Source organism: Artibeus jamaicensis, unplaced genomic scaffold (genome assembly GCF_021234435.1).
Source record: "Artibeus jamaicensis isolate MK-2021 breed Jamaican fruit bat unplaced genomic scaffold, CSHL_Jam_final contig_477, whole genome shotgun sequence".
NCBI lineage: Eukaryota > Metazoa > Chordata > Mammalia > Chiroptera > Phyllostomidae > Artibeus > Artibeus jamaicensis.
In genome coordinates, this window is record NW_026521854.1 from 7,739,911 (window position 1) to 7,765,171 (window position 25,261).

The following is a 25,261-nucleotide window of genomic DNA, read 5'->3' on the forward strand; positions in this document are numbered from 1 at the left end:
TATGCCAATCTCACCAGGGGGCCAGCTGCCCTCACAGGACACAATAGATGAGACCAAACCCAGGATGGGTAAAGGGAGGATCTAGAGGCAGACCCAGCAGGTTTTGAATCCCAGTCACACACCCTATCCCCTGTGACCTTGGACAAGCCCCCCTAACTCTCCTAGGTGTAGTCTTGTACAGTTCCCCACCTGCTGGCAAGTTCCAACTGGTTGCCCATCCTCATGGGCCCCACCTGCCAGCCAGTTCCCAGTTTGGGACTAGTTTGTAGCCTGGGAGCTTGAGGATGGGGAGGTTGCTCTTGGCCCTGTGAGGCCCTTAGCCCCCAACCTGCCTAGTCTGGATGGCCCTGGACTGGGGAGGCTGGGTGCTGAAACAAGGTGACAAGAGGCAGCTCTCAGGACAGCAAGCTCTCCTCACTGATGCAGCTCCAAGAACTCCCTGCGCCCTCTGGTTTCTGGATCCATATGTGTGCACCTCCACCAGGCCCAACTCCCTCTGGTGAAGAGTACGTGTGACATTCCAACAACAGTGTTTGCTGGAGGATCCAGGCAGGTCCTCCCAGGGGTGGCGACATGCTCCTCCAACCCAGAGCAGGTATCACAGGCAAACACCTCTCAGGCACTTTTTCTTTATTTCACATGGTTTGTAGGACGCCTCTAGTCCCAGACCAGGGGCCATCTGTCCAGGTGTCCAGAGAGCGAGAGAGGGAAGCTCCACTTTGGAGATTCCCCAGGCAGTCACTGTGGGGACGTGCAAACCCCGGCCTTGCCCGCCTAGCCCATCAGCAGTCCTGAGTTCCTGTTCTGCCACATGGGGCAGGCAGTGCCAAGGGCGGCCTCCTCCATTCAGGGAACAGTGGAGAGAGTGATGGACACATTTGAGTCTCCCTGGATGTGAGGTCTGTGGTGTCCCAGGTGGAGGCTGCCCCCCACCTCATGTCCTCACTCCAGCCAACAGCCTGGATCGTCATGGAAGGCTCCATTGCTCCTCTGCGTGTGGGCCAGGTGGTTGCTGGCCAGGCCTGAGGATGAGTCCCAGACAGACTGGGGGCAGTCAGGTGCCCCAAGTGTCCAAATCCCTGGTCCAAGCCACCCTCAGTGCGGCCTGAGCCTCTGAGGTGAGGTGGCCATGTGGGCTTCACTCTGAAGTCTGTGTCCAGATTATAAAGGCGAGGCAGGGTGTTAATATAAAAGTTTGTACATACACATATAAAAAACAATTTGGTCTTCTGTTAAGGCTGTTATAGTTCAAAGTTATGTAAACCAGGCACAAAGTAACAGTTAACTGTAAAATCGTACAAAAGGGAGGGGAGAGGCCAGGCTGCCTGCCCGGATGTGGGCCTCTGGGCAGCGCGTCTGCGCGGCACTGGGGCTCAGCCCTGGCCGGCCTCTCCCTGCCTCGGCTCTGCATGGAGCCAGTGCCCACCTCACATTACTCTTGGAGCTTTTCATTCCAGATCCTTCTCGAACAGCTGACTGCTGGTCTGGAGCTCTGGCACAAGGCCATCCCAGATATCTGGACTCTGGTATTGTGGGCCATCAGCCATTGGCCTGGCCTGAGGTGGGGGGCAGGCGGTAGGTCGGGGGGTCTGAGTACCTCCGCTTAGCCCCAGGTGGCTGGTCGTCCTTGTCCAGGGACTCCGGAGTGTCCTGCTCGGGCACGTGTGCACCGAGAGTCATATACACAGAATGTACCTGGTCCGGGCGGCGGGCGGGTGGCTCTCGGCGCCTCACTGGGACAGCAGCCTCCTGGACACCCGGTGCCCGGCCAGGGAGGTAGGAGGGCAGGCCAGGTGGGAGCTTGATGTTGGCTGTGGGCATGATGGGGGTCCTCCGGGGGGTCTTCACTCTGACCGTCATGAAGGACGACGGCCTTCGTCTCGGAGGGGTGGCCACCTCGGGGAGGGGGCTTGGGGTGGGCACACTGGGGCAAGGGAGAGCAGGTGCAGGGGGTCCTTTTGAAAGACAGATGGCAGAGTTACTGAAGCTTCAGGCCAGCAGACAGACCCTCGCCCAGGGGCCTGCCGGGGGTGGACATGGGAGGAAAAAAGCAGACGCTACCTTAATACTGACCTTCCGAGGCCCCCCGCCCGGCCCGCTCTTCCAGCAGGCTCTCAGTGCTGGCTGATGTCTCTGAGTCTGGGTTCTCCTCGTCAGAGCCCCGAGGGTCCAACTCTGGCAGCCGGTAGGTGATGTCTTCCCTGGAGGTGAGAGGGGTCACATGTCCAAGGCTATTCCCATGGAGAAAGACCCCACGTAAAGTACCAAGATGCTGGGGGACAGAGCAGGCCATCCTGGTCCCAGGTGGGACTCCCTGTACCCAGAATCACCCCTGCCAAGCATTCCCGGCCCCAAATGCCCGTGACCCTGCAAAGCTCATGGAAAGGTGCCAGGCTGCTGGGCAAGGCCTGGCACCTGGCCTGCTACTGAGCAGGTGGGGAGCTCCTGCCTTAGGACCTCTGCATGTGCCTGGAGTGCCCTTCTCTGTAAGACTCGGGTGGCCAGGCTCCCTGGGCCACATCTGTTCTGGCATAATTTTTACTTTTATTTTATATATTTATTTTTAAATATTTTATTATTTTTTTTGAGGGGGAGGGAGGGAGGAAAAGAGGGAGAGAACCACCGATGTGCACATGAAACATCCATTAGTTGCCTCTCGCACGCCCCAAAAATGGGGAAGTGGCCCGCATCCCAGGCATGTATGCCAACTGGGAATCGAACCAGCAGCCTTTTGGTTTGCAGGCCAGCACTCAATCCACTGAGCCACACCAGCCAGGGCCTGGTGTAATTTTTAAGTGGTACCCCCTTTCATACTCACATCTTGACTGGGCATAAATTAGTCGGTCACCCTAGCTAAGGCCACCTTCAACACAGGGTTTGAACATCACCCCTGTGGGTGACCACGGTTCCCTGTGGTCAAGATGAGGTTTAAACAGAGCCTTGCCCATCGGCCCCTTAACAGCTAGGTTCCCTATTCACAGTGGAGGGACTAGCGAATGGGGGCTAGGTGGTGCAGGTGAGACGAGGCAAGGGGATGGAGGAACACTTGCTTCTCTTCCTTGATGGACTGGATCCGCTCGATGAGGATCTCCTTTTCCCGGTCCTCGTCGTGGCCAGCTGTCTCCTCCTCCGGCAGCACCCCCAGCTCCTCTGGGCCGCCGCTGCTTGCCCGGGCCACAGGGCTCTTGTTCTGCAACAGAGAAGCAGCAGGTCTGGCTGGCCCCTTCAGGTGGGTGGGGTCAGTGCTGGTGGGTGGAGAGAGGGTGGCATGCACAGCTCTGGGGGAGGTTAGTTCTGCTGTGGACAGCTGGGCTTAGTGAGGCTTCTTCAGGGATGACTCAGGGACCCAGTGGCCCACGCACAGCTGGTTAGTTGTCCTCAGCACAGGTAGTCAGCAGGAAATAGGCCTCCCTTAGCATGCACTGCCGGAGGTTAGGACGTGCTGGGCCTGTCCTACTAGGGCCCTGGGGGCAGAGGGAAACCCCAGCATGCACTGCACTGAAGACATGCAGGGTGGGCCCTCTGATGGCGTACATACCAGGACCCCCTCATAGGGAGATGAAAACCCCAGTTTGAGAGGCCATGGCTGAGGAAGAGATGAAGAGAGGGTGACCACATGGGACCATGACCAAGACACTGGTTGTGTCATGGGCACTGAGCCACATCTGACCATGGGGACAAGCACATGGTACTCCCACGGAAGCCCAGGATCCACCTTCTTAAGTCTCCCATAAGCCCCACTCTGGGCCACTTCTGTGGGACTGGTCCCCCACGGGCAGGGTCCAAGTCAGCAAGGACCAGGGTTGGAGAATGAAACACCACCACGTGGGTGACAGGTTTCTCCTTGCCCTGAGAGAGGCAGTTGGTATGAGACAGAGAGGGCGGCGGTCAATTGGTTGAGGCAGGAATTGGCCCCTGACTGGGCTGCCTGTGGCTGGGGTTGTGCCTGGTAAGGGAAGTAAGACCCTGCCCTGATACCCAAGCCCGGACACCCAAGCCCCGCCCACAGGGTCGCTCCGACGCAGGCCGTCTTCCAGCCCTACCCCAGAACAGGCCCCACCCAACGTACACTCACAGTGTTCTGTCTCAGGAGCGAGAGCCTGCGGAAGGCGATGCTCTCAGCGGCTTCCAGCTGGCTGATCTCCTCCATCTTCACCTTATACTTCCGCATCTGTTCCTTGATCAGCATCTCCACACACCTGTGGAGAAGACGCATCAAGAGGTCAACTCGCTTAGGGCCTCCAGGGATGGCTGGCCAGGGGACCCAGTATCCAGGGAGGTGCTGGCTGGAGACAGCACTGTGGCCAAGGTAGAGACCCATCCAGAGACCAGGCAGCGCCAGTGACGTGACTGTGGCTCCCATCTTGACCCCAGCTCACTCTCTGTGTGACCTTGGATAACTCATACCACCTCCCTGAGCCTGAGTTCCCATCTCAACAAACTTCCTTATTCAAAGGAGAAAGTATGCAGGCGGTTGGAGTAACTGACTCCTCAGCTACATTGCAGGGTGGAGATTATCCCATTTCACAAAGAAGTATGACGTTCAGAGAGGCTGGGCAACTTGCACTAAGGGCTGCAGGCAGCTGGACCCAAGGGCTCTAGAACGTGCACCCTAACCAGCAGCTCTCATCTGCTCCGGAGTCAGGGCCAGCCTGAGTGGTCAGTACTGGGGGCAAGGTGGGGGCTGGGGGTGCTCAGCCCAGAGAGGTCAGTACCAGAGGGACTCCACCCAGAGAATTCAGTATGGGAGAACTCAGCCGGGATGGAGAATTAGTCACAACTCAATTTCCCCATCACCGCCAGCACACAAGAAAGCAAGAAGCAAAGGTTGTGCTGGAAGGGGCTGGAAGCCAATCTGTCAGGCCAGGCCAGGCCAGGCTCCTCTCCTTGTTGTCTAACTGTCACTGTTCATTAATGGTGACAAGTGTGGCCTAGGGGCTGTACTGCCTGGCCATCTTAGTGTGTTTTGCCTCGTGAAAACCACCTATAAAGACAGGTTCTTGTTCTCTCGTCACCTAAACAATGTGCTCTTAGTGACTGATGTCTAATGACCTGAGGTTTTCTGAGGAACGGCTCAGAGATAGAAGAAACCTGGAGACCAGCACTTCTGTTTGCTGTCAGCCGCTGGGAACACGGGCTTCATGTTGGCTGCTGCCCTGTGATGAGGGCTGAGTGCCTGCCCTCCTTTCCAGTGTTTTGGCCTTAAAAGAACTGGGAGGGGTCGCTGGCAGAGCCATCCAGAGCGCACCCGGGGTGGGGCTGGCCTGGCACTCACGTGGTGATCTTGAGGACGTCCTTCATGCTGGTCAATGGGTCTGAGTTGTCAGGGCAGCGCAGGAGGCAGGGGGCAAAGATGATGGCCAGCGCACTGGGTGACATGCGGTTCACGTCCTCGAGCAGGGCCACCCTGCGCAGCAAGCAGCAGTTAGGGGACGGCCAGGGAATCCTCCCAGACCCTTAACGTGGGCCCATGGGCCGGTGCAGAACCAGCAGAGGACACCCGCCCGGGAGTGGGTGGTGGGGCTCCTGACAGGGACCCCAGTCCCATGGAGAGCGGCAGTGGGCACTTGCTTGACCAGGTGGAAGATGAGCCGCTCCAAGGAGTTGTGGTTGGCTTCCGGCAGGTGCTCCAGGACGGCATAGATGGCGGACAGTTGCTCCTGCTTCTCCGGCAGCTCTAGGAAGGCCAAGGCGTCAGCTGCCTATGGGCCCCACCCCAACACACCATGGGGACAGGAGAGCCTCCTACCACATGGGGCAATGCAGTGCCACAGAGGTGTTCTGGCTACATCTCACTCACCAAAACCCCCACCTTTTTTCTTTCTTTAAAAAACAACATTTCATTTATTATTTTTTAGACAAAGGGGCAGGGAGGGAGAGAGTAGGAGAGCAACATCATCGCTGTGAGAGAAACAGTGAGCAGTTGTCTCTAGCACATGCCTCCACCTGGGGTCCTGGCCCACAGCCCAGGCACGTGCCCTGACGAGGAGTCAAACTGGTGACCTTTTGGTTTGCAGGGTGATGTGCCACCCACTGAGCAACACCCCCAGGGCCCAGGCCTGGGTTTCTCAGTTGTGACTAGGTGGTCCTACCTCCCTGGCTAGCCACACCGTGCTTGTGACTGTGACCCCTGACACCATCATGGGACTCACCCACGGCTCGGAGGAAATCGCCATACTGGGCAAAGGTCATGAGGGGCTCAGGCAGCTCCCTCAACCACTGCTTCAGCACCCCGGTGATGGCATGGATGGGGAAGTTCTCCAGCTTGACGGCCGAGGGGTCTGCAGGGAGGGCGGGTGAGGCTGGTGAGCACAGCTCAGGCGGGAGCCCTGCATGTGCCTGCCTGCCGCCCACCCGCCGTGGTACCCACCTGTCTGCAGTGCCTGCCGGAGCTCCCGTGTGCGGTTGGCGGCGCCTGACTTGCGGTAGAGGCCCTCGGTGTATAGGCCATGCATCTCCACATGTTCCAGAAGCTTCTCTAGTACGATGGGCACTGAGGCCTTGTCACTGGTCAGGCTGTCTACGCACACGCCAAAGTGGCCTGGCTCGGCACCTGGCTCGCTCTGCAATGCCGGGGGTGGAGGCGAAGCCTGGGTTAGCTGTCCTCCCTGTCCACCCCTCAGGCCTCCTCTGTGGGCTCCGTCCCTCTGTCCCTCATCCCCCACTGCAGGCTGCTGAGTGCACTGGGCTGCAGAGGTCAGCTGGGTGGCTAGGCAGCAGGAGCCTAGCAGCTTGGGACCCCACCTTTCTTGTGCGCACAGTTAGCAGGGGATCCCTTCCACTGCCCAGGGAAGGGACGAGCAGGGCTAGAGTCGGAGATGCAACACAAGCCCGGCCCTACCTCAGGGGGCTCAGGCATAACTAGGGGTGCCTGGTTGCGTGCACCTGGGCCTGAACCTAGTGTTGCTCTGGAAAGCTCCCGGCCTCGGTGTGCTCACCTTCCTCCCGCACGGGTAGGAGCAGTAGGTCTGGATCTTGTGCATGCACTTCTTGTGGCAGGTCATCTTGCACACTGGGAGGTCATGGTGGGGTGGGGTGGGGGGGCAGGGTGGTCACAGGCGGAGCATCAGGGACCCAGGCTCCCATGGCCCCCTGTCCTGATGGCAGGGGTGGGGGAACCCCTACAACTGGATTTTAAACTTGCATCACACACATCTCTGCCCTGATTCCCAGGCAGGGGGGCTGTGTGGGCCACTGTTCTCAGCTGGCGATCAGCAGCAGCCTTAGAGCCAGCTGGGCCAGAGAGTCGGGAACAGGGTTTAGGGGCTCACACCTCAGTTTGGCCAGGAGACGGCCCTGGGGACGCTGGGGTGAGTGGTGTTGCTTGTCTCTCCCGGCCACACCCAACCCCGGGCTACAGGTGTCACACATGGAAAGAAAGAGTCAGCTGCGATAAACAGGAGGTGGCACCTGGGTGCACCCTCATCTAAGCTTAGGGACCACTGCGCAGCTGTGGAGGTATTTATGGCAGACGTGGGGTGGAGGGCTATCCTCACACATGGCCCAGAGGGAGAGGATGCGACCCTGTGCAGAAAAGGAAGCCAGGCCTGGCTGGTCCTGGCAGGAAAACACAAGTGCTAAAGGCTTGCTAGACCCCTAAGGCCTGCGAGGGCCAGCTAGTCCAGTCTTGCCTTGGCTACCTCCTGTGCACCCATCTGAGGGCCAGCAGGGCCACCCTGGGCAGTGCCCATCTCTCAGGGTCTGCTGGTGGGGACTGACTGGACTCTCCTGGAACATGTGGGAGGGGCCTGCAGCTCAGGCCGTCTGTACAAAGACCCAGAGGAGGGACACAGGGGGACCTGCTCTGGTGGAGGTTTGCATGGGTAAGATGTGGCCAGGGCAGAGTTCTGGGAAGATCCGCTGTGTGGCTGGTCTGGGACACTCACCGCTGCAGAACAGGGCCTTGTCCATGAGCCAGATGTAGGAGAGGCACTGCTCACACGACTGCGGGATGCTCACCTGGTAGCTGGCGAACACGTGCCCGTTGTGCTGCTGGACCTGCGGACCGAGAGGGAGGGCGCTGAGTGGCGTCTCAGGGCCAGGGGCTGTTCATTCACTACTAGGTGTCTTCAGTGCTGGGTGGGGAAATATAAGCTCAACCGTGCACACTTACACTCTCGTACAGACAGTCATACTCACAGCGCGTTCCTGCTTCCGCTTCTTCTTTTGAGCTTTGCTTGGCTGCAAGGGAGCACAAAGGCAGGTCTGTGTGGGCTCCTGGGGCACCCCCTTCCCCAGCTGGCCCCCCACACCACACTGGCACCCTGCCTACATGCAGCACAGCACAACCTACCTTGGGCAGCTCAAAGTCATTCTTGGTGTGCCCGCGGGTGAACTCGTCCAGCAGTGACTGGAAGAGGTTGAGGACCAGGTTGGGGTCCTTCTCGCCACGCTCAGCTGCCAGGTTGCTCACCACAATCTGGTAGTTCTCCATCAGGTCCTTGTAGCCGACGTGGATCTTCCCGTTCTGTGGGGGTGGAAGGCGTGACCCCCTGGACAGACTGATGGGGGTGGTAGGGCAACGTGCATCCCGGGGAAGGCTGGGTGATTGCCAGGGTCCCCCTGGGGCTAGGGGGCTACACATACAGGGACAGAGTACATGGTCTTGAGGTTGCTCCTGAACTTCTCTGTGGCCTCGATGAATAAGCTCTCGATGGGTGTCTTTTGGGAACGCAGGTCATTTACCTGCAGAGGGAGAGAGGGTGGGAGAGACCCACTGTCCCTGTGTCTCCTTGGGCTGGGCATCTGAGCGGCCAACGCTTTGCCCCATCCCAAGCCCTGCCCTGCCTCCCCTGAGCCTGCAGGATAAAACCAGGGCCCTCCAGCCAGCCCTGGCCTCTCTGGTGCCTTGAGCTTGGATTCATACTGTTGACACTTGGGGCTGGATCACTCACTGTGGTGCCAATAGCACCCCTCAATTGTGACAACCAAAAACACCTGCAGATGTTGCAAAGTGTCCCCTGGGGGCAGAACCGCCACACGAGTACTTGATCCCTGGCCAGACTGGTTGCCTCAAACAGCTTGATCATTCCACGATGCATCCACCCTCTGCAGGGTCCCTGTCAGCTGGCTGCCCCTCTGAGAAGCTCCCAAATCCTGCTCTGCTCTGTGTGCTGTGGGACTGTGCACAGCGGGAGCTCTGAACGCCTGAGGCCACGGCTTATTCGCCTCAGCTGCACAAGTGTGTGCTCAGTCAGTATCAGCTACAAGACCCAGGGCTTTGTAAAAGCTTGTTCTAAATAAAATGCGAAGTTCACAGCCACGGCTGGGCCACAGTGAGGCTGCTGGACCTAGAGGATGTGGGTCCGTGCTGCCCGGAGGGTTGTCCCGGATCTCTGTTTCTGTTTCCTTGTGTGCGCGAACGCGTGCGGCGACCGCCCCTGAGGGCCACTGTAACGCAACAGATGAAGCGTCTTCTAACTGCAGGTTTCAAATGCCCTGAGCAGGAACCACCGGCTAAAACGTGCCTGCTGGGTACCCAACGCCCACGTCTGCGCACACCCATGTGGAAGACAGCTCCGGCCGGGGCCACGACCCCTCACCGTGGCCCTCGGCACAGGCTCGTCCCAGAGTCAGATGCTTCGGATTGTAACATGGCTGCACAGGTTTTGTCCAGCCCCCTAGAAAGACCCACATTTTGCAGCAAAACTTAAATACAGTTGGTCCTCCATATCTGTGGGTTTTGCATCTGTAGTTTTAAGCAACTAAAAAAAAAGTCCCACAAAGTTCTAAAAAGCAAAACTTGAATTTGCCACATGCTGAACATTACCCCGAACTCACATGAGTGAAGAGATGGGCAGGCGCACCTACGGCAGCCTGTATGCAAATATGAGGGACTCGAGTGCCCACAGATTTTGGCCTTTTAAAAAATATATTTATTTTTTAGAGTGAGGGGAAAGGAGAGGGAAAGAGAGAGAGAGAAACATCAATGTGTGGTAGCCTCTCTCACATCCCCTACTGGGGACCAGGCCGGCAGCCCAGGTATATGCCCTGACTGGGAATCAAACTGGAGACCTTTTGGCTCCTAGGCCAGCCCTCAGTCCACTGAGCCACACCAGCCAGGGCAGGTTTTGGTCTTTATAGGGGTCCTGGAACCATTCCCTCTGGATACGGGACAACTGTTCTGTGCTTATCAAGAGGAATGTAAGTTACTAGCGGTCCTCCGCGAGCTCAGGCCAGGTTTACAGAAAACGAGCTGATGCCACACTGAGGGACAAGTGCCACTTTCTGTGTGTCAGAGCTGTGCTCCTGGACTCGCTGTTTCCGGCCTGCCAGGGTGGCTCAGAACACTTTGCTGGGTGGTGACAATCCTTCTGGGGAGGCCCCGACCTGAGCCTGTGCACACCACCCCTGCCCTTCCCCCCGCCCCCGTGTGTGTCCCCGGCCCCCAGCCCGGCCCCTCGAGGGCCCACCTTGTTGAGCAGGAACTCATCCAGGTACTTGAGCTCGTTGGCATTGGTGATCTTGCGGAACACGGATTCCCGCCACTTCTCTGACACGGTGATTCTGCCAATCTTCAAGTTTCGGTTTTTCTTCCCTTTGCCTCCCGGCTCCTTGCCGGGCTTCTCACCTGTCGTGTGGCGGTGCTGCTGGCCGGATGGGGCCCCTGGGGGGAAGGAGTGGCTGGTGAGGGTGGGTTCTGGGGAAGAGTGTGGCTCAGCCTCTCGGGGCACAGTCACCACTGCAAATGGGCCGCAACCGGAAAGCACCTCTAGGGGTAGGGATCAGCCTTGAGGCTGTTTCCCCCGGGCCCCCCCTGGGAATGGACATCTCAGGGGCCCCAGTGGCTCTGCTGTCCCTCCCCGAGGCTGTGGGCCACCAACCTTCTGTGTTCTTCTTCATGGTGGCAGCTTCCAGCACGACCTGCCCGGGGCCCGAGCTCTCCGTCTCCTCCACGCCCTCCAAGCTGTACTTCTTCTCCTTGTTCTTATGCTGGAAAAGTCTCTTAAACGTGGACCTGAAAGAGAAAGTACAGGGTTCCGTGTAAGCTGCAGACGTGAGGCCAAAGAAAGGGTCGTCTTACCAACAAGAGACCAAGAACCCTTTTCTTTGTTACCAATGCAACCGGAAGCTTTGGTGTCAATTGTGAGCTGATGGAGGAGTCAGGTGAAAAGGCAAGGTATTGAGTAGATGCTGACCCCGTCCTCCTCATGTGTTTTTATGGCACAAGGTTAGGAAAAAATGACAAAATAAACACTGCGTCATGCGCCGTGGCGGCTGGGTACCTGGTGAGGTAAGCAGTGGCCCCCAAGTGCTATGTCCAGGTGCTGACCTGCAGGGCCTATGAGCGTGACCTGATCGGGGAAAGGGGTCTCTGCAGATGTGACTGGGTGCTACAGACCGAATGTGCACGTCTGCTGAATTCACACGTTGAAGTGGATGCCAGATGCTGACTGAGCACTGCTGGCCCCAGCGTCACCTTGGAGACTGCGACAGGCTGGGCTCGTGAAAGGATCAACATGCCCTTGGCTAGAGTTTTACTACATCTGTCCTTGGAAGAGGAAACGAGAGGGCATAAAAAGAAATGGCTAGTTCAAAGTCCAAATTTTTATTTTATGGATGTAAAATATCAGGCTGCTACAAGGTTACCATGGTTTGCAGCCACACTTTGCCGGTGCTGTGCCGGTGCAGTGCTGTGCCAGCCAGCAGAGGGGAGGCCGGGCCCACAGAAGGGTGCGCGTTTGGAAGGAAGCAACGCTCCCAGTGCACACAACTCCCTGAATTTGTGTCATGTCACAGAGGCCTCCCGGTCACTCTACCAGGATGATGGAATTACATTTAATTTTTTTAAAAAATATTTTATTTATTTATCTTTAGAGGGGAGGGGAGGAGAGAGGGAGAGAAACATCAATGTACGGTTGCCTCTCATGCATCCCCTGCCGGGAACTGGCCTGCAGGGAACTGGTCTGCAACCCAGGCATGTGCCCTGACTGGGAATCGAACCCCGATTGTCTGGTTCACAGGCCCGTGCTCAATCCACTGAGCTACACCAGCCAGGGCGGAATTACAATTAATTTTGTAAATACACAACAGTGATCTCCTATTTTGGTGTCAGTTTTTCAATAAAGTTTTTTTCTTAAAGCTGTTTTTAAAGATTTTTTCATTTATTTTTTTTGACAGATGTGAAGGGAGGGAGAAGGGGAAACATCGATGAGTGGTTGCCTCTCGTGCACCCCCAACTGGGGATCGGGCCTGAAACCCAGGCATGTGCCCTGACTGGGATTCAAACTGGTGATAGTTTGGTTCGCAGGCCAGTGCTCAATCCACTGAGCCACACAAGCCAGGGCTCAATAAAGTTTTGATTATGGACCCAAAAAATCATGCTGAAGCCTAACCCCGCAATGTGATGGTATCAGGAGGTGGGGCCTTTGGGAGGTGATTAGATTTGGGGGTAGAGCCATCATGAATGAGATTAGTGCCCTTAGAAGAGGCCCAGAGAGCTCAACTGGGTCCATTCTGCAGCGTGAGGACACAGAGAACATGCTCTCTATGAACCAGGAAGCAGGTGCTCACCAAACGCCAAATGTGCTCGACACCCTTGATCTTAGACTTCCAGCCCCCAAAAGAGAGCTAAGTGCCTGTTGTTTAAGCCACTCAGTCTGTGGTATTTTATTATAGTGACCTGAATGGACTAAGACACGAAGTGAAAGATCTCAAGATGAGATCATCTGGATTTCCCAGGTGGGCCCTAAATCCAAAGATAAGTGTCCTTGTAAGAGACAAGAAAAGAGATGACACAGGAGAGAGAAGGCCACGTGAGGACCGAGGTGCGTCCATAGGCCGAGGATGCCTAGAGCCTCTAGAGGTTGGAACAGGCAGGAAAGAGGCTGCCCTGGAGCCTCCAGAGGGAGTGGGCCCTTGTGACACCTGGAGTTTGGGCTTCCGGCCTTCAGGACTGGGAGAGAGTACGTTTCTGTTGTTGGAAGCCACCCTGCTGGTGGCTCTTTGTTTTGGTGGTGGGGGCTCCCCACAGTGGGGGGCCCTGCCTCCCCCCTACAGCCTCTACTCCGCCTTCCTCAGCCTCTTCGGACCAGTTCCCCGGTTTTGCAGCCCATTCTCTCAGCTCTGGGACAGAACCACACATAGCATCTGGGTAGGAGCTTGTGCGGACAGAGCCTAGGCCTAGACTTCCTACCCGAGGACCCAGGAGGCACTGAGGTAGGGGCAGGGCAGCTGGTTCTGATTCCATAGAAAGCCAAACGGAGCCCAGCTGGACCCAGAGGAGGTGAGACAGATGGGCTCCGTGAGTGCCTTTTGCCACAGAACTGCTGCTGAGCAAGCCCCTGCCCAACTCAGCTCCGTAAATGCTGTCAGTTTAGGAGCCAGACAGCTCCAACACTGGAGGCCGGAGCATCCCCCGCAACCCCCACACTCACTTAGAGTCTGCCTGGGGGCCTGGGAGTAGCCCCAGGTCTGTGCCGGCAGACGCGTCGCCTGACTTCTTTTTCTGGATGGCTGGCTTCTTCGTGCTGGGCTCGCCGTCCACGCTTTCCGACAGAGGCTGTGAGGGAAGTGGGCAGGGTGAGAAAGGCAGGCAGCCTTGCTGGAGGGAAGCAAGGGGTTCTTGCATCACTGTGCGCTCTGTCCACCGACTCCCCTTCTTCCCGAGGGGAGAGCTGCAGTCTGAAGTTTTACCTGAGTCTTGGCCTGGGCCGGGGCGGGGAGCAGCTTGGAGACATCACTGGTGGATAGTGAAATGCGCCTCTCCCTGTGAGATCACAGAAACGTGGCTGTTATCGAAAAGAAAGCGTTCGGATGTGTTTTTGGTTTTTATAACTGGAGGGTAATTCTATTGGCATCTCATGGGTGGAGACCAGGGAGGGACACTGCTCTGCACCCCACAGTGCGCGGGACACCCAGAGAGGGAGCTAGCCCCAGGTGCTGGCCCTAGAAGCACCTGTCCACCTCCACTCTTCTTTCCTTCAGCAAGTGGGCCTCTGGGACAAGGATCTGGTAGTTGGAGTCACTGGTATTTGGCTACATCAGGGTCAGGCAGGGCGAGTTGAAAGCTGGGTGCTTTTCCTCCAGCTCCTGAATGCAACCCGCCACGAGGGCAAGTGTAACCTGTCCCCGTGCCATGAGGCCAGGTGCTTGCTCAGGGAACACAGCTGGTTTCGGTGGGGGACCCCAGGGTTTGGCGTTTCGTCAGTCCCCAGCAAGGTGGCTCTGGCAGGTGCCTCATCCCCACCGGACCTCTCCTTCCTTCCCCGGCGACCCACCTATCTGGTGTCAGCACTTGAACATGGAGCTGCTCACGTGTTTTGGGAACACCTGCACCCTACAGTGCATAGGGCGGCCCCACCCAGCAAATGAGCCGGCCCCAGGTGCTGTCATGTGAGGCCGGTTCTGCTGCCAGGCTTTGATGGCGAGTCCCCTGCCCTGCCCGCCCACCGTGCTCAGATGAAGGAGGCATGTGGCTTACTCTGTGGGTGTGAGCGAGGCCCCTGTGGGCCGGTGTCGATCGCTAAGGTCCAGGGACTGGCTCAGCATAGTGCTGGGGCTGGCAGAGGTCAAGTTCTTGCCCCGCCACAGCTCCACAGCATTGGCCAGCCGCTCGGAGGCCAGGTCCCGGTACCGCTGAATGTGGGTGGAGCCTCCAGGGCTATCAGGCCTGTCCTGTGCCCTTGGGCCACCACTTGGCTTGCTCTTATCCTGGGGGGTTTCAGGGGTGGTGCTGGGGGCCGGTGTGCTGACGCTGGTGTCCAGAGCCAGGCTGGTGGGCCTTTCTGTGAAGTCCAGGGGCACCTGTGGGGTTTCTCTGGGCACAAGGCGCTCTGACGTGGCATGTGGTGGTCCCTCGGGTGGATTCTCAGGAGCAGAGTTCTCCACGTCCGTCCCTGTGTCTGAGGAGGCTTCATCTTCTCTGCTCTCCCTTTTGTCTTGAGGGAGGCACTCCTCCTGCTCTGGAGAAACCCTTCCGGAAGGTTCTTTGAGGGTGTTTTCATCTTTACAAGACTGGATGTGTTTATGCTGGAGTTCCACGTGCTCTAGTCCTCTCTGCCGCCGAGACTCGCGCTTCTCCCGGCTGCTGGGAGCTTTCTCATGACCTTCGGTGGCATTTTTCTGGGGTGATGGAACCTTCTCTGGGCTGGGGCCCTCCGTCTCAGGGTGGAGGCTCTCTGCTGGGGGCTCGTGGCTCGGCCTCACCTCGGGCTCCAGTGTCGAATGCCCACCGTCCTCCGGACCTGGTTCCGGACCTGGCCCACTCGCTGCAGTGTCTTCCCTCAAAGCTCCCTGGGCTTCCCTCTCCTTCTCTTCCGCCTTCTGCTTCTCTGTGACCATCTGGCGGAAGCTGGTGCAAGGAGAGTAAAAGGAACAAATGTACCTGTAGCTCCCAGAATCCACCCGGATCGTTGGGGGCCTCTGAGCCATGCCCTGGTAAGACCCCCGTGCTACCTGTGGGCTAGGTTGGGGGGCCCAGGCACAGTCTTTGGTTTTCTCCGCTAGGAAAGGGGGACCGAGGGGAGTGACCCTGTTCTCATGGCCATTTCTGCCCTGGGTTTGCCTGGCTAGTTCAGGGGTTTCTTTGTTAGGTCTGTTGTGCCAGAGACCTGTTAAGAAACCCCTGAATTCTAAGCCCCAGCTGGTGTGGCTCAGTGGACTGAATACTGGCCTGTGAACCAAAGGGTTGCTGGTTTGATTCCCAGCTGGGGTACATGCCTGGGTTGTGGGCTAGGTCCCCAGTACGGGGACATGTGAGAGGCAACCACACATCGATGTTTCTCTCCCTCTCTTTCTCCCCACACCTCTCTAAAATTAATAAATAAAATCTTTAAAATAGGAAAGAAACCCCTGAATCCCTGCGGGGACCCGGGCCTGGCAGACACCCAAGCTCCACGTGAGTGTGGTGGGAGGGGACCCCACCATGGGCTGGTCCAGAGCGGCCTGAACCGTTCCCCCGAATCCCAGTGCTCGACTGATGGGCCTGGAGCGGGGAGGGGCGGGCGTCCCTGGCGGTGACCAAATGCAGCTGACGGTGACCTGGGCCTTTGCTGTAAGCACCACCCACCGGCCCTGGAATGTCTCTCTGGAAATTTCGTGCCCTGATGGCTGGACTCCCAGCAGGCCCTCGCCAGCCTCTCTGCATCCCGAGTGAAGTTCCGATAGCTCCCCCTGCATCTCAGGCAGCTCATGGGTGAGTAAACTTTCGGAACGTTCTTGGGCGGGGGCAGGGTTTTATTCTACTCACCTCTTGCGCTGCAGGTACCCCCTGCAGAGGCTCTGCAGGCGGATGATGCCCTGTCTCTGGCGCTGGTAGGCCACCCGATGCCGGTAGCCCCTCCACGTGGCCTGAAGGTACACGGCTGCCTGTGTCCTCTCCAGAGCCCGCCGAACGCGGTAGGACCGCCAGCAGGACTGAGGGCACAGCAGATGTTCATCACCATGGGGCCAGACGTGCATCACCATGGCCGCCCCCACACCTGGGCCCTTGGGCCCATTTGATACCTGGAGGGTGACGGCTGCCCGCCTCATCTGTAGGAAGTGCCGGCGTTCCAGCACCATCCGGAACCAGCTCTGCAGGAGCAGGATCTTCCGTACCACCTCCCGGTGCAGCGTTGCCTGTAGGGCCTGCCGCTCCGTCTCCTTCAGGAAGACCTGGGGTTGTGGGCAGAGGAGGGGGCTCAGTGAGGACCCTAGAACCCCGGAGTCCAGGAGGCTTGCACAGCTACCTTGGGAGTGCTGACAATCAGACCAAGGGGAGTGTCTTTTATTTGTTTACTTATTTTAAAAGGTTTTCTTAGAGACAAGGGAAGGGAGGGAAGAGAGGGAGAGAAACATCCATGTGCAAGAGAAACATTGATCAGTTCCTCTCACACACCCCCAACCAGGGACCTGGCCTGCAACCCAGGCATATGCCCTGACTGGGAATCGAACCAGTGACCTTTTCTGTCTGCAGGATGATGCACAACCCCTTGAGCCACACCACTCAGGGAGGAGAGTGTTTTTTTGAAATGTACTGAAATAAATTCATGTAACATAAAATCGACCACTTAACTCAGCAGCATTCGGGGCACTCAGTGCTGTGCACCCATCACCTCCAGCTAACCCAGGACATTTCGTCTCCCCCAGAGGAGACCCTGTCCAGGGAGCAGTCACTCCCCCTCCCCCTTCTCGGACCCTGGCACCTGCTAATCTGCTTTCTGTCTTTATGGGTTTGCTTATTCTAGATGTTTCACCTAAACAGAACCACAAGCTACGTGGCCTTTTGTGTTGCCTTCTTTCAGTCAGTGTAATGCGTTCAAGTTTCATCCTTGGGTCAGGGCTGAGGGACATCCCACTGTGTGGACGGACCACGTTTTGTTCCCACAGTCATCTGCCCATCGATACTTGGCTTGTTTCTTCCTTGTGGCCATGGTGACTGCTGCCACTACAAACACGAATTTGTACCAGAATTTGTTTGAATACCTGTTTTTGGTTCTTTTAGGTCAATATTTAGGATTGGAATGGCTGGGTCACATGTGTTGGGCACCATGAAGGGATTTTTCACATCACGTGACGTTATAACGGGGAGTTCACGTGAGGACTTGCTGGACAAGAAGCAGCCGGCACACGCCCTGAGGCGGCAGGTAGTTTGTGGAGGGAGGACGAATGGAGGAACCTGCCCGACATGACAGTGGTCGCAGCCCAGCCCCTGAACACCCCGTGGAATGACGTCGCCATCTGCAACCCACATGTGCGGAACCCAGAAGCAGGCCTGATGCCTGAACCCCTGCTGCAGAGGTGTAAGAAATAATGTGCTGGGTCCCACGAAACACACCGTCTCAGCAGAGGCCCTTATTTTTCAGTGGCTGACCCAGGACCACGGGAGGACCCTGTGCATGACGGAAGGCAGGGTGTGGGTCAGTGGCTACTCCTAGTGGGGGCGATGCTGACCTTGGTTTTTCCGATCTGGTAGTTCCTCTTGTCGACGTTCATCTTCTCCAGCAGGGCCGAGATCACCTCCCTACAGGGCCTGGTGTTCTTGGGCAGCAGCACCTGGAACTGCTCTGTGAAATCCTGGGTGATTTCGGTTGAGAGAAGAGAATCCGGGTAAATGCCACCAAGGAGGATGGCAGCTCCCTTGTTAAAGCTGAGTTTCTGAAGGTGAAACTTGGTTTGATGTAAACAGTATTGAAGAAGTTAAAACCTTGGGCTTTCTAAAATTATCTAAAACTCAGGGAAAACTGTTGCAGACACAGAACAATGGACCTTCCAGTAAGCTGGTGAGTGGCTACCCAGGGCCTGAGGGTGCTGGCATTGTTGGGGAGGGTGCCAGGGGTGGGGCCATCCTTGGGGAGCTCACAGTCCACCTCTGGTTAGAGGGCTGGATCCTAATGGGAGGACGTGCCTTTTCAGAAAACAATTATGTTAAATTTGAAGAGCCAGTCATTAGTAAAACACACTGGCATTTATTTTCTCCCTTCTCTGTAATTTTGCCTTTCCTATTTCCATAGAGTCAGAAAATTGGCATTTCCAATTCTGTGGACAAGAAAAGAAAGGTGCACCATGGTGAAGCCATGTCCCCAGGGCCATAAGGGGAAGCCTAAATAGGTCACCACCTCCGGCTGCGGGGCCAGTGCTCACTTAAGCACCACCCAACTGGTACCAGCTAGTGTTACGAAGCCAGAGGTCTCAACCCAGGCCATGCTGACCCGTGGGGACATTTGGCAATGTCTGGAGATAACTTGAGTTGTCACAACTTAGAGGCAGAAGGTAAGTGTGCTACTGGCATGGGGTGTGTGGCGGCCAGGGATGCCGCTCCACACTTTACAGCACACAACGCGCCACGACTGAGAAACTGCTCTACAACTTGGTCTTCAACAATATGAAGTTACTAATGATCCCTTGTGTTTCGAGAATGCCCAGGGGCCATCTCTGAAGCTAGCACTTCCCTGGGCCTCAGCTTCCGTATCAGGACAACAGGAACCAGGGCCCTGTTGCTGCTGGTTGGCAGAATAAAAGTGTTGGGTATAAAAACATCCACCACAGATGGTGCTCAGCAAAGGGCAGAGCTGCACAGGGATCTGTGTGTGCAAATCCCTCTTCCTGGCTTGGTTTCATGCCTCTAGCTTTTAAGGCTTGGCTTGGCTCCAGCCACCTCCTCTGAGGAAACCGGCCCTCCTATGACAGACAACGATCTGGTACAAATGCCAGCGGTCCCGGGAGGGGAAGTCCCGGTGTCAGGTAACCTGACAGGTTCTCACTAAAGGGCAGCATTCTCTCTGGAAGTGGAGGTGGCCAGCCCTCGGCCTCTGCTGCGTCGTAGGTGGCCACACCTGTTCAGCCTACCTGGAACGTGTACTTGGCACTGTAGCCGGACCTTCGGATCCGCACAGTCTCAAGCATGCCTGTGTAGCGCAGCTGCTGCAGCACCAGCTCCTCATCGAAGCACAGCTCTTTCTGAAACAGGATGCAAGTCGTCAGGGCAGGTGCCCGGGGGCAGACGCCCAAGCGTGTGGCTGGGGCTGGGGAGCTGTGGGACAAGATTCCGCGGGATTCCAGATATGGACGTGGTCTGAAACACGTGTGGGCCCTGGCTGCTATGGAACAGTCCTGAGCACGGCAGCTGTGGGCCCCCGACATCCACCTTTCCTTGCCCTGGACACAAGTTTTGGAATAAAGGGGAGGCCGGTCAGCAGCCGGGTTCGGGCAGTCCTCTTTTCTAGAAAACCTGGTACCTGATCTGTTCTAATCTTGTGCAGGAGACAGACGTCACTCCTTACCGCCCTAATTCAGGCTTGTGTGCTGCAAAGAGTTCTTTCCTAAGGACCCTGACCCAGACCTGTGCTGAACCTGTGCTCTGTGCCAGGTATCTATCTGAGTACTGGGGATTCCATGGAGGGGAACACACAGTCTGGGGAGCAGTGCGGAGCCAGGTGCACGTGTGAAGCAGGTGGACACTGCTGGGGCCCCTGCAAGAGGTGTCACAGGAGAGGGGACCTGGGCTGACTGCTGGGGAGGTGGGTGAGAGCTGGGTGAAGGCCCAGAGAAGGAGGGGGTGGCTGAGGGGATGACAAGGGTACAGGCATCTGCCTGCCGCTACAGGGGCAAGGGGCAGGAGGGTCCGGGAATAATGCTGGCTCAGGGGCGTGGCCTCCATGCCCACGGGTGTTGTTATAAGTAGATGGAGGGGAGGGAATGGAATGGGGGCGGTGCTGTCACAGCTGGGTGGAAAGGGGGTGCCTTTTCCAGTGTCTGGCGGGCTCTTAGAAGCTAGGGATGCTGCTTAATACCCTACAATGCACAGGAAAGTCCCCCAACTCAAAGAACCATCTGCTGGCATGGCCCCTGCTCAGAGCAAGTGATGATGGAACATTTTCCGGGTTTCCCAAAGGTGAGGTTAGAATCCCTAATGGAGGAAGGTCAGATTCTATTGCCAGAAGAACAGGGGCAAAGACCTTCCCCGAGCCGCCCCTGGGGGAACTGGAAGGCAGGAAGCGAGAGGAGCAGAGGACAGAAGCCATGGCACCTGGCAGGGAGAAGCAGGGCTGATGTTAGTGGAGTGCCCCAGGAACAGGGGGGAGCCAGGGGAACAGGCAGAGTAAGGTCACCTGTGCCAGAGCAGGAGCCTGGATCCCAAACAACCCCCAGCAAGGTGCCAACGACCGTGGGGTGAGGGAAGCCGGCATCGAGGGCCGAGGCTGCTGCCAGAGCCCCACCGGCCTCTGCCTTTGAAGAAACTTCTGAATGAGCAGCAGACTGTGTGCCCCTGCGGCACGGCCTCAGCCCCTCCCTTTGAGTACATTGTGCGTTGGTCACTTCTGGGATGTGTCAGTCACCCAAGACCCGTTCCACCTTGAGCAAACCTTCTCCAGGGCCCTGCCACGCTCCGGGAGACAGCCCTGCTGCGGCTGCCCTTGCTGCCGGCCGCCGACCCCCACTCCCCACCGCTGGCCCAGCCCTGTGTATGGTCCCCAGAACCTATGTGAACACTTGGGTCCTTGAGGCCTTTCCTGCCCGGTCCCCCCTTGGCCAGCAGACCTCGGCCCTCACCTCCCCGAGATGAGGGCACTGCTCACCTTCTCGGCGTTGGAGCGGATGCAGCGGATAAAGAAGGGCTCTGCCTTTCCGAGTGCCTCCAGGAGCTTGTTGAGGGACGTCTGGGGAAAGAGAAACCGGGTGCTGGGCTGGGATACCCTGTGCTCGCCTCTCAGTGACAGGGGATCCGTTCGCCTGCCTGTAACACCTGAGGGGTCTCTGCTGATGAGGGACATGGGGGGTTAGAGCTGGACATTCTGACGAGAAGCTGTGCTACCCTGGGGAGCCCCCTGAGGGAGTTATGGGGTCCCTGTGGCTAAGGGCCACCATCTTCCCAGGTCATCCAGTTCTCTTTGCTTCAGGTAGCAGGTGGGTAGAGGACCGGAAAAACCCCTTCAGGGGATTTAAAACATGTGTCAGGCTCAGGGGGACCATGTATGCAGTGATTTCTGTCTCTGGCCTGCTGTTTCCAAAAGGGGCCTGTGGGATCTCCAACACGATATACCTGTAAAGGAAGCGCAGTGGGCGTGGGAGACTTGGACTGAGAAGAGAGAGAATGAGAAAACCCAATGGAAAGAGTCAGCAGCCACTAGACTCCTCCTAAAAAGTGTCCCCACATTTCTTGGCAGCAAGGGACAAAAGGGAAGACACGAGTGAAGGACACACAGCTCAGTGGTTACATTAAGGGACATGCTAACTCGTGACTTTTTTAAACTCCGTGTTCTCAACCAGGGGCGATTCTGTCTCCCCTGGGGCATTGGGCAATGCCTGGAGACTTCCTGGTTGTGCCACGGCTGGAGGACGCTGCTGGCAGCTGGTGGTGGAGGCCAGTGACACTGTCCGACACTCCATCCTGCACCGGACGGCCCCCACCAGGGCGAATGACCCGGCCCTGGCTGCCACACACTGCCAAGTGCGAGAATTCTGGGACAGTGATTGGCTGTCGGTGCTGAGTTTCTTTTTTTTTTTTTTTTTTTTAAATTTTATTTACTTATTTACTTTTTTAGAGAGAGAGAAAGAGGGAAAAAGAGAGGGAGAGAAACATGGATGTGTAGGAGATACATTGATCCACTGCCTCTCACACACCCACTACTGGGGACCTGGCCCGCACCCCAGGCATGTGCCCTGACTGGGAATGGAACCAGCCACCCTTTGGTTCACAGGCCCGACACTCAATCCACTGAGCCACACCAGCCAGGGCCCATGTTGAGTTTCTTTTGGCCGAGCCACCCACCTGGAACTGGGCACTGATGCTTGGTGGCTTCTTCTTCTTGTGCAGGTGCAGCAGGGATTTGGTGGTACGGTCATGCAGGGTCATACTGATGATAAGCTTCAGGGACTTGGAGTCCAGCAGGTTCTAGGACAGACAGACTGGGTCTGGCCTGCCCTCCTGAGGCCCCAACAGGCGCCAGGAGGCATTGATTCTGGAGAGGAAAACACCCCTGGGGGGCGGGCTCTCAGTGCTGGTCTCCTGACTGTGCTACCAGAAATTGGGGCAGGTGGGCCTGGCAGGGCGGAGCCTGGGCTGTGTCTGTTGAATGGCACTGGCGTCAGGAGGCTGAGTACAGCCTCTTTTGAGGCCTTAGGGCCTGGAGAGCCAGAGCCATGGAGCACAGCCTTCCTTCTGTGCAGCTCAAGGGTTGCCAGCTGCCCCTTTCTATTTATTGGCTGATGAGAAGGACTCGCACTGTCCCCTCTGCTGACCAGACTAGAGGCTGTTCTTACTCTTCTACCAATTCTGTAACCATCTGCATGCTGCACGTGGAGATGAGACAGGGCACCCGGGTGCACATTACGTACCCAGTGCTGGGGTCTTGGCTGCCCCCGCCCTGCGGGACCACCCTGGATGAATGGCCTCTTCTTCCTGGATACCCAGGAGGTGTAGGGTCTGCTGGAGGTGGCTGGCAGCTAAAGACCCCTGATGTGGGGCAGGACCACTGAAGGGTCTGTTGCCTCTGAGCAGCATAAATTCTGGTGCCGTTTGTGCTCCCTGGGCTCCCCGTGGACCAGGCAGAGCCCCCTGGCCTTGCTCACCCCTCCCCGGCCCCTCTCAGGCAGACAGCAAGTTCCCCTCTGTATTACACTTGCGCAAATTATACTTCAAAGAAACACAAACAATAGCACCTCCAAATCGTCTCAGTAGGAGACCATTTTGAGGGGTGGTGAAGGAGACGAGGGGAAGAGGAAGGAAGGAAGGAAGTCAGAGAAGTTAAAAGCCGCCCCCACCCCCATTTTCTGGAAAATGACTTGAGCCAGGTGCTCTAGACAGACGAAAGCAAGGCAGCGTTAGACGGCGTCGCAGGCGTTTACCTTTGGAATGATCTGCTTTTGTTTGGTACCTTTACTTTTCCTGTCAAAAACATTAAAAATGCTTTTGTGAACAGAAGGAACATGGGGTCTGGATCCGGGTTAGTTCAGCAAGCCACGCCTGGCAGGTTAGAAGGAACGACAGCCGAGAGGAAGGAGTTGAGACGCACAAGTGCAACGAGGCCACTGCCGCAGCCTCTCCCAAGGACCAGGTGGTGCTCTACTGGTTTGTGTGCCGCGCTTCCCTGGCTGACAGGGGCATCTGGTCTGGGGGCCCCCTGGATGCCCAGGGAGCCAGAGAGGCGGGCTGGTAATCTACACGGCAGAACATGCATCTGCACAGGGCTGGCTACGGGGGAGCTGGGGGGTCTCACGAGGATGGGGACACCCCGAGCTCTGAGGGACCCTGCAGGGTTCATTGCCTACCAGGTGCCCCACCTGTATTTGCTGCATGTTGGCAAACTTGAAGTAGGCCCACAGAACTCCCTGCCGGGCCCCCTGCCCTGCGGAACACTAAATGGGGCCCGGGGAGGGGCGCCTCTTAGACTTGCGCCGGCTCAGAGTTAAAAACGAAAGCTGATCTTTTTGGCTGAGAAAGGAGGGAAGGCCCCCACACTGTCCAACACTATGGAAACAGAAGAAAAAAAATGTTCAAAAAACTGCAGCCTGGCTCATTTTGAGGAACTGCTGAGGAGATGGGCCCCACAGGTCTGCACAGTGCGTGGCTGAGAGGCTCCAACGTGTCAGGTTTCAACGTGATCCCCGAGGGGTGGAATGAGGCCCAGTAAAAAGGCATTTGGAAACAGGCTTCCTTGTGGGTACGAGCTGCGCTCTCAGGCAGCCCTGGTCCATCGGTTGGTCGTCTGCCTGGGGCTGTGCACATCAACATCGTTACCCCTGCTCTGCAGGTAGAGGATGAAAGCTCGCGGTACTTGGGCCAGGCAGTGATCAGGAGGGAGCCTGGGTCCAAACCCAGTTTAGGTGACTTCTGGGTCCTTCCTACCACATCACACTGTCGTCCACACAAGGCAGGGCCACAAAATCACATGCTCTACTTCTGACAGCTTCTTTACAAGCTCAGTGGCAAAGGGGGAAGAAAGAAGCAAGCCCTGTTCTGCGTGTCTGGGGGAAATCCAGACTTAGACACTCGGTGCGAGGCGCATTGCTGCGAAGCTGTGCGGGACACCAGGGAGCTGGCGGGGATCAGGGCCATACAGACCCTGGGGCGGGCGTGTTATGAGGGCCACTGAACTGAGCAACTGCAGGTGTGGGAATGGAACCACAGGAGAGAGCGCAGCGCTTGCAGTGGCTGATTCAGCGTTTGGGTCCCGGGAGTGGGGGAGGCAGTCGTTGCACTTGTGGGGGCGAGGCACCCGCAGCCTTGGGAGGACTCACGGGATGAAGGTGCGGGGTTTCTGGAGCCGACTGAGGGACTGGAGAAGCCCACGGGGGTCCTCACCCTGCCAGGGCAATCCTTTGATGGTCTTGATGATTTGGTCATGCAAATCGCTGAGTGAAGGGGCGGAGGGGTACAGTGATAGAAAGGAGACCAAGTTAGAGCAGTGGGCCCTCCACCTCGGGGTCCCTGGCACGGTCGGGACTGTCCCTAGGCCACTGGAGCCAAAACATGCAGCTGGGGATGCCTGCTCACTGCTGTCTCTCCCTCTTGCACCAAGAAGGTGGGGGGAGTTCAGGCAGGAGTGGCCCCATCCCAAAGCGGATCCCCCTCCTCTGGGGGAGCCAGGGCCACTTCAGTCCCAGTGGATAATGCAACACGGTTTCTCACATCATTGGAAAAGGCCTCCCGTAGAAGAGCCTTTTGGAGTCTGTGAAGAGCATCGGGGGGAGCTGAAAGTAGAAGGGGTTCTCCGAAGATTAGTTTCTCTCGATTCTGTGGCCACATGTCAGCCTCCTTGTTACCTTGTTACCAACCTCCTTAAAAAGGCCTTGGGAAGAATAAGTTGAAATTCACATAGGGGTTCTCAACCAGGGTGAT

General features: G+C 57.2%; 1 protein-coding gene across 12 annotated transcripts in view; it reads right to left on the bottom strand.

The window, feature by feature from the left end:
• Nucleotides 1–615: 615 nt before the first annotated feature.
• MYO9B (myosin IXB) overlaps nt 616–25,261 on the bottom strand; it is an 82,006-nt gene continuing 57,360 nt past the window's right edge. For 3 of the 12 annotated variants that reach the window (XM_037141954.2, XM_053668068.1, XM_037141950.2), the window contains 27 exons: nt 24,661–24,774; nt 23,269–23,308; nt 22,193–22,315; nt 21,000–21,080; nt 19,270–19,380; nt 17,875–17,997; nt 16,447–16,596; nt 16,190–16,356; nt 14,423–15,292; nt 13,636–13,708; nt 13,377–13,501; nt 10,824–10,957; nt 10,413–10,606; nt 8,587–8,685; nt 8,294–8,467; nt 8,140–8,181; nt 7,887–7,998; nt 6,939–7,012; nt 6,371–6,563; nt 6,153–6,281; nt 5,572–5,677; nt 5,276–5,407; nt 4,076–4,199; nt 3,539–3,586; nt 3,051–3,190; nt 2,074–2,201; nt 616–1,955 (listed from right to left, as the gene is read on the bottom strand). In XM_037141954.2, the coding sequence (XP_036997849.2) occupies nt 1,540–1,955; nt 2,074–2,201; nt 3,051–3,190; nt 3,539–3,586; nt 4,076–4,199; nt 5,276–5,407; nt 5,572–5,677; nt 6,153–6,281; nt 6,371–6,563; nt 6,939–7,012; nt 7,887–7,998; nt 8,140–8,181; nt 8,294–8,467; nt 8,587–8,685; nt 10,413–10,606; nt 10,824–10,957; nt 13,377–13,501; nt 13,636–13,708; nt 14,423–15,292; nt 16,190–16,356; nt 16,447–16,596; nt 17,875–17,997; nt 19,270–19,380; nt 21,000–21,080; nt 22,193–22,315; nt 23,269–23,308; nt 24,661–24,774 (4,222 nt within the window). In that variant the 3' untranslated portion in view covers nt 616–1,539. Of the gene's footprint in view, nt 1,956–2,061; nt 2,202–3,050; nt 3,191–3,538; nt 3,587–4,069; nt 4,200–5,275; nt 5,408–5,571; nt 5,678–6,152; nt 6,282–6,370; nt 6,564–6,938; nt 7,013–7,886; nt 7,999–8,139; nt 8,182–8,293; nt 8,468–8,586; nt 8,686–10,412; nt 10,607–10,823; nt 10,958–13,376; nt 13,502–13,635; nt 13,709–14,422; nt 15,293–16,189; nt 16,357–16,446; nt 16,597–17,874; nt 17,998–19,269; nt 19,381–20,999; nt 21,081–22,192; nt 22,316–23,268; nt 23,309–24,660; nt 24,775–25,261 lie in introns of all 12 variants that reach the window. The other 9 variants (XM_037141949.2, XM_037141953.2, XM_037141948.2 and 6 more) reach the window with 6 other exon arrangements.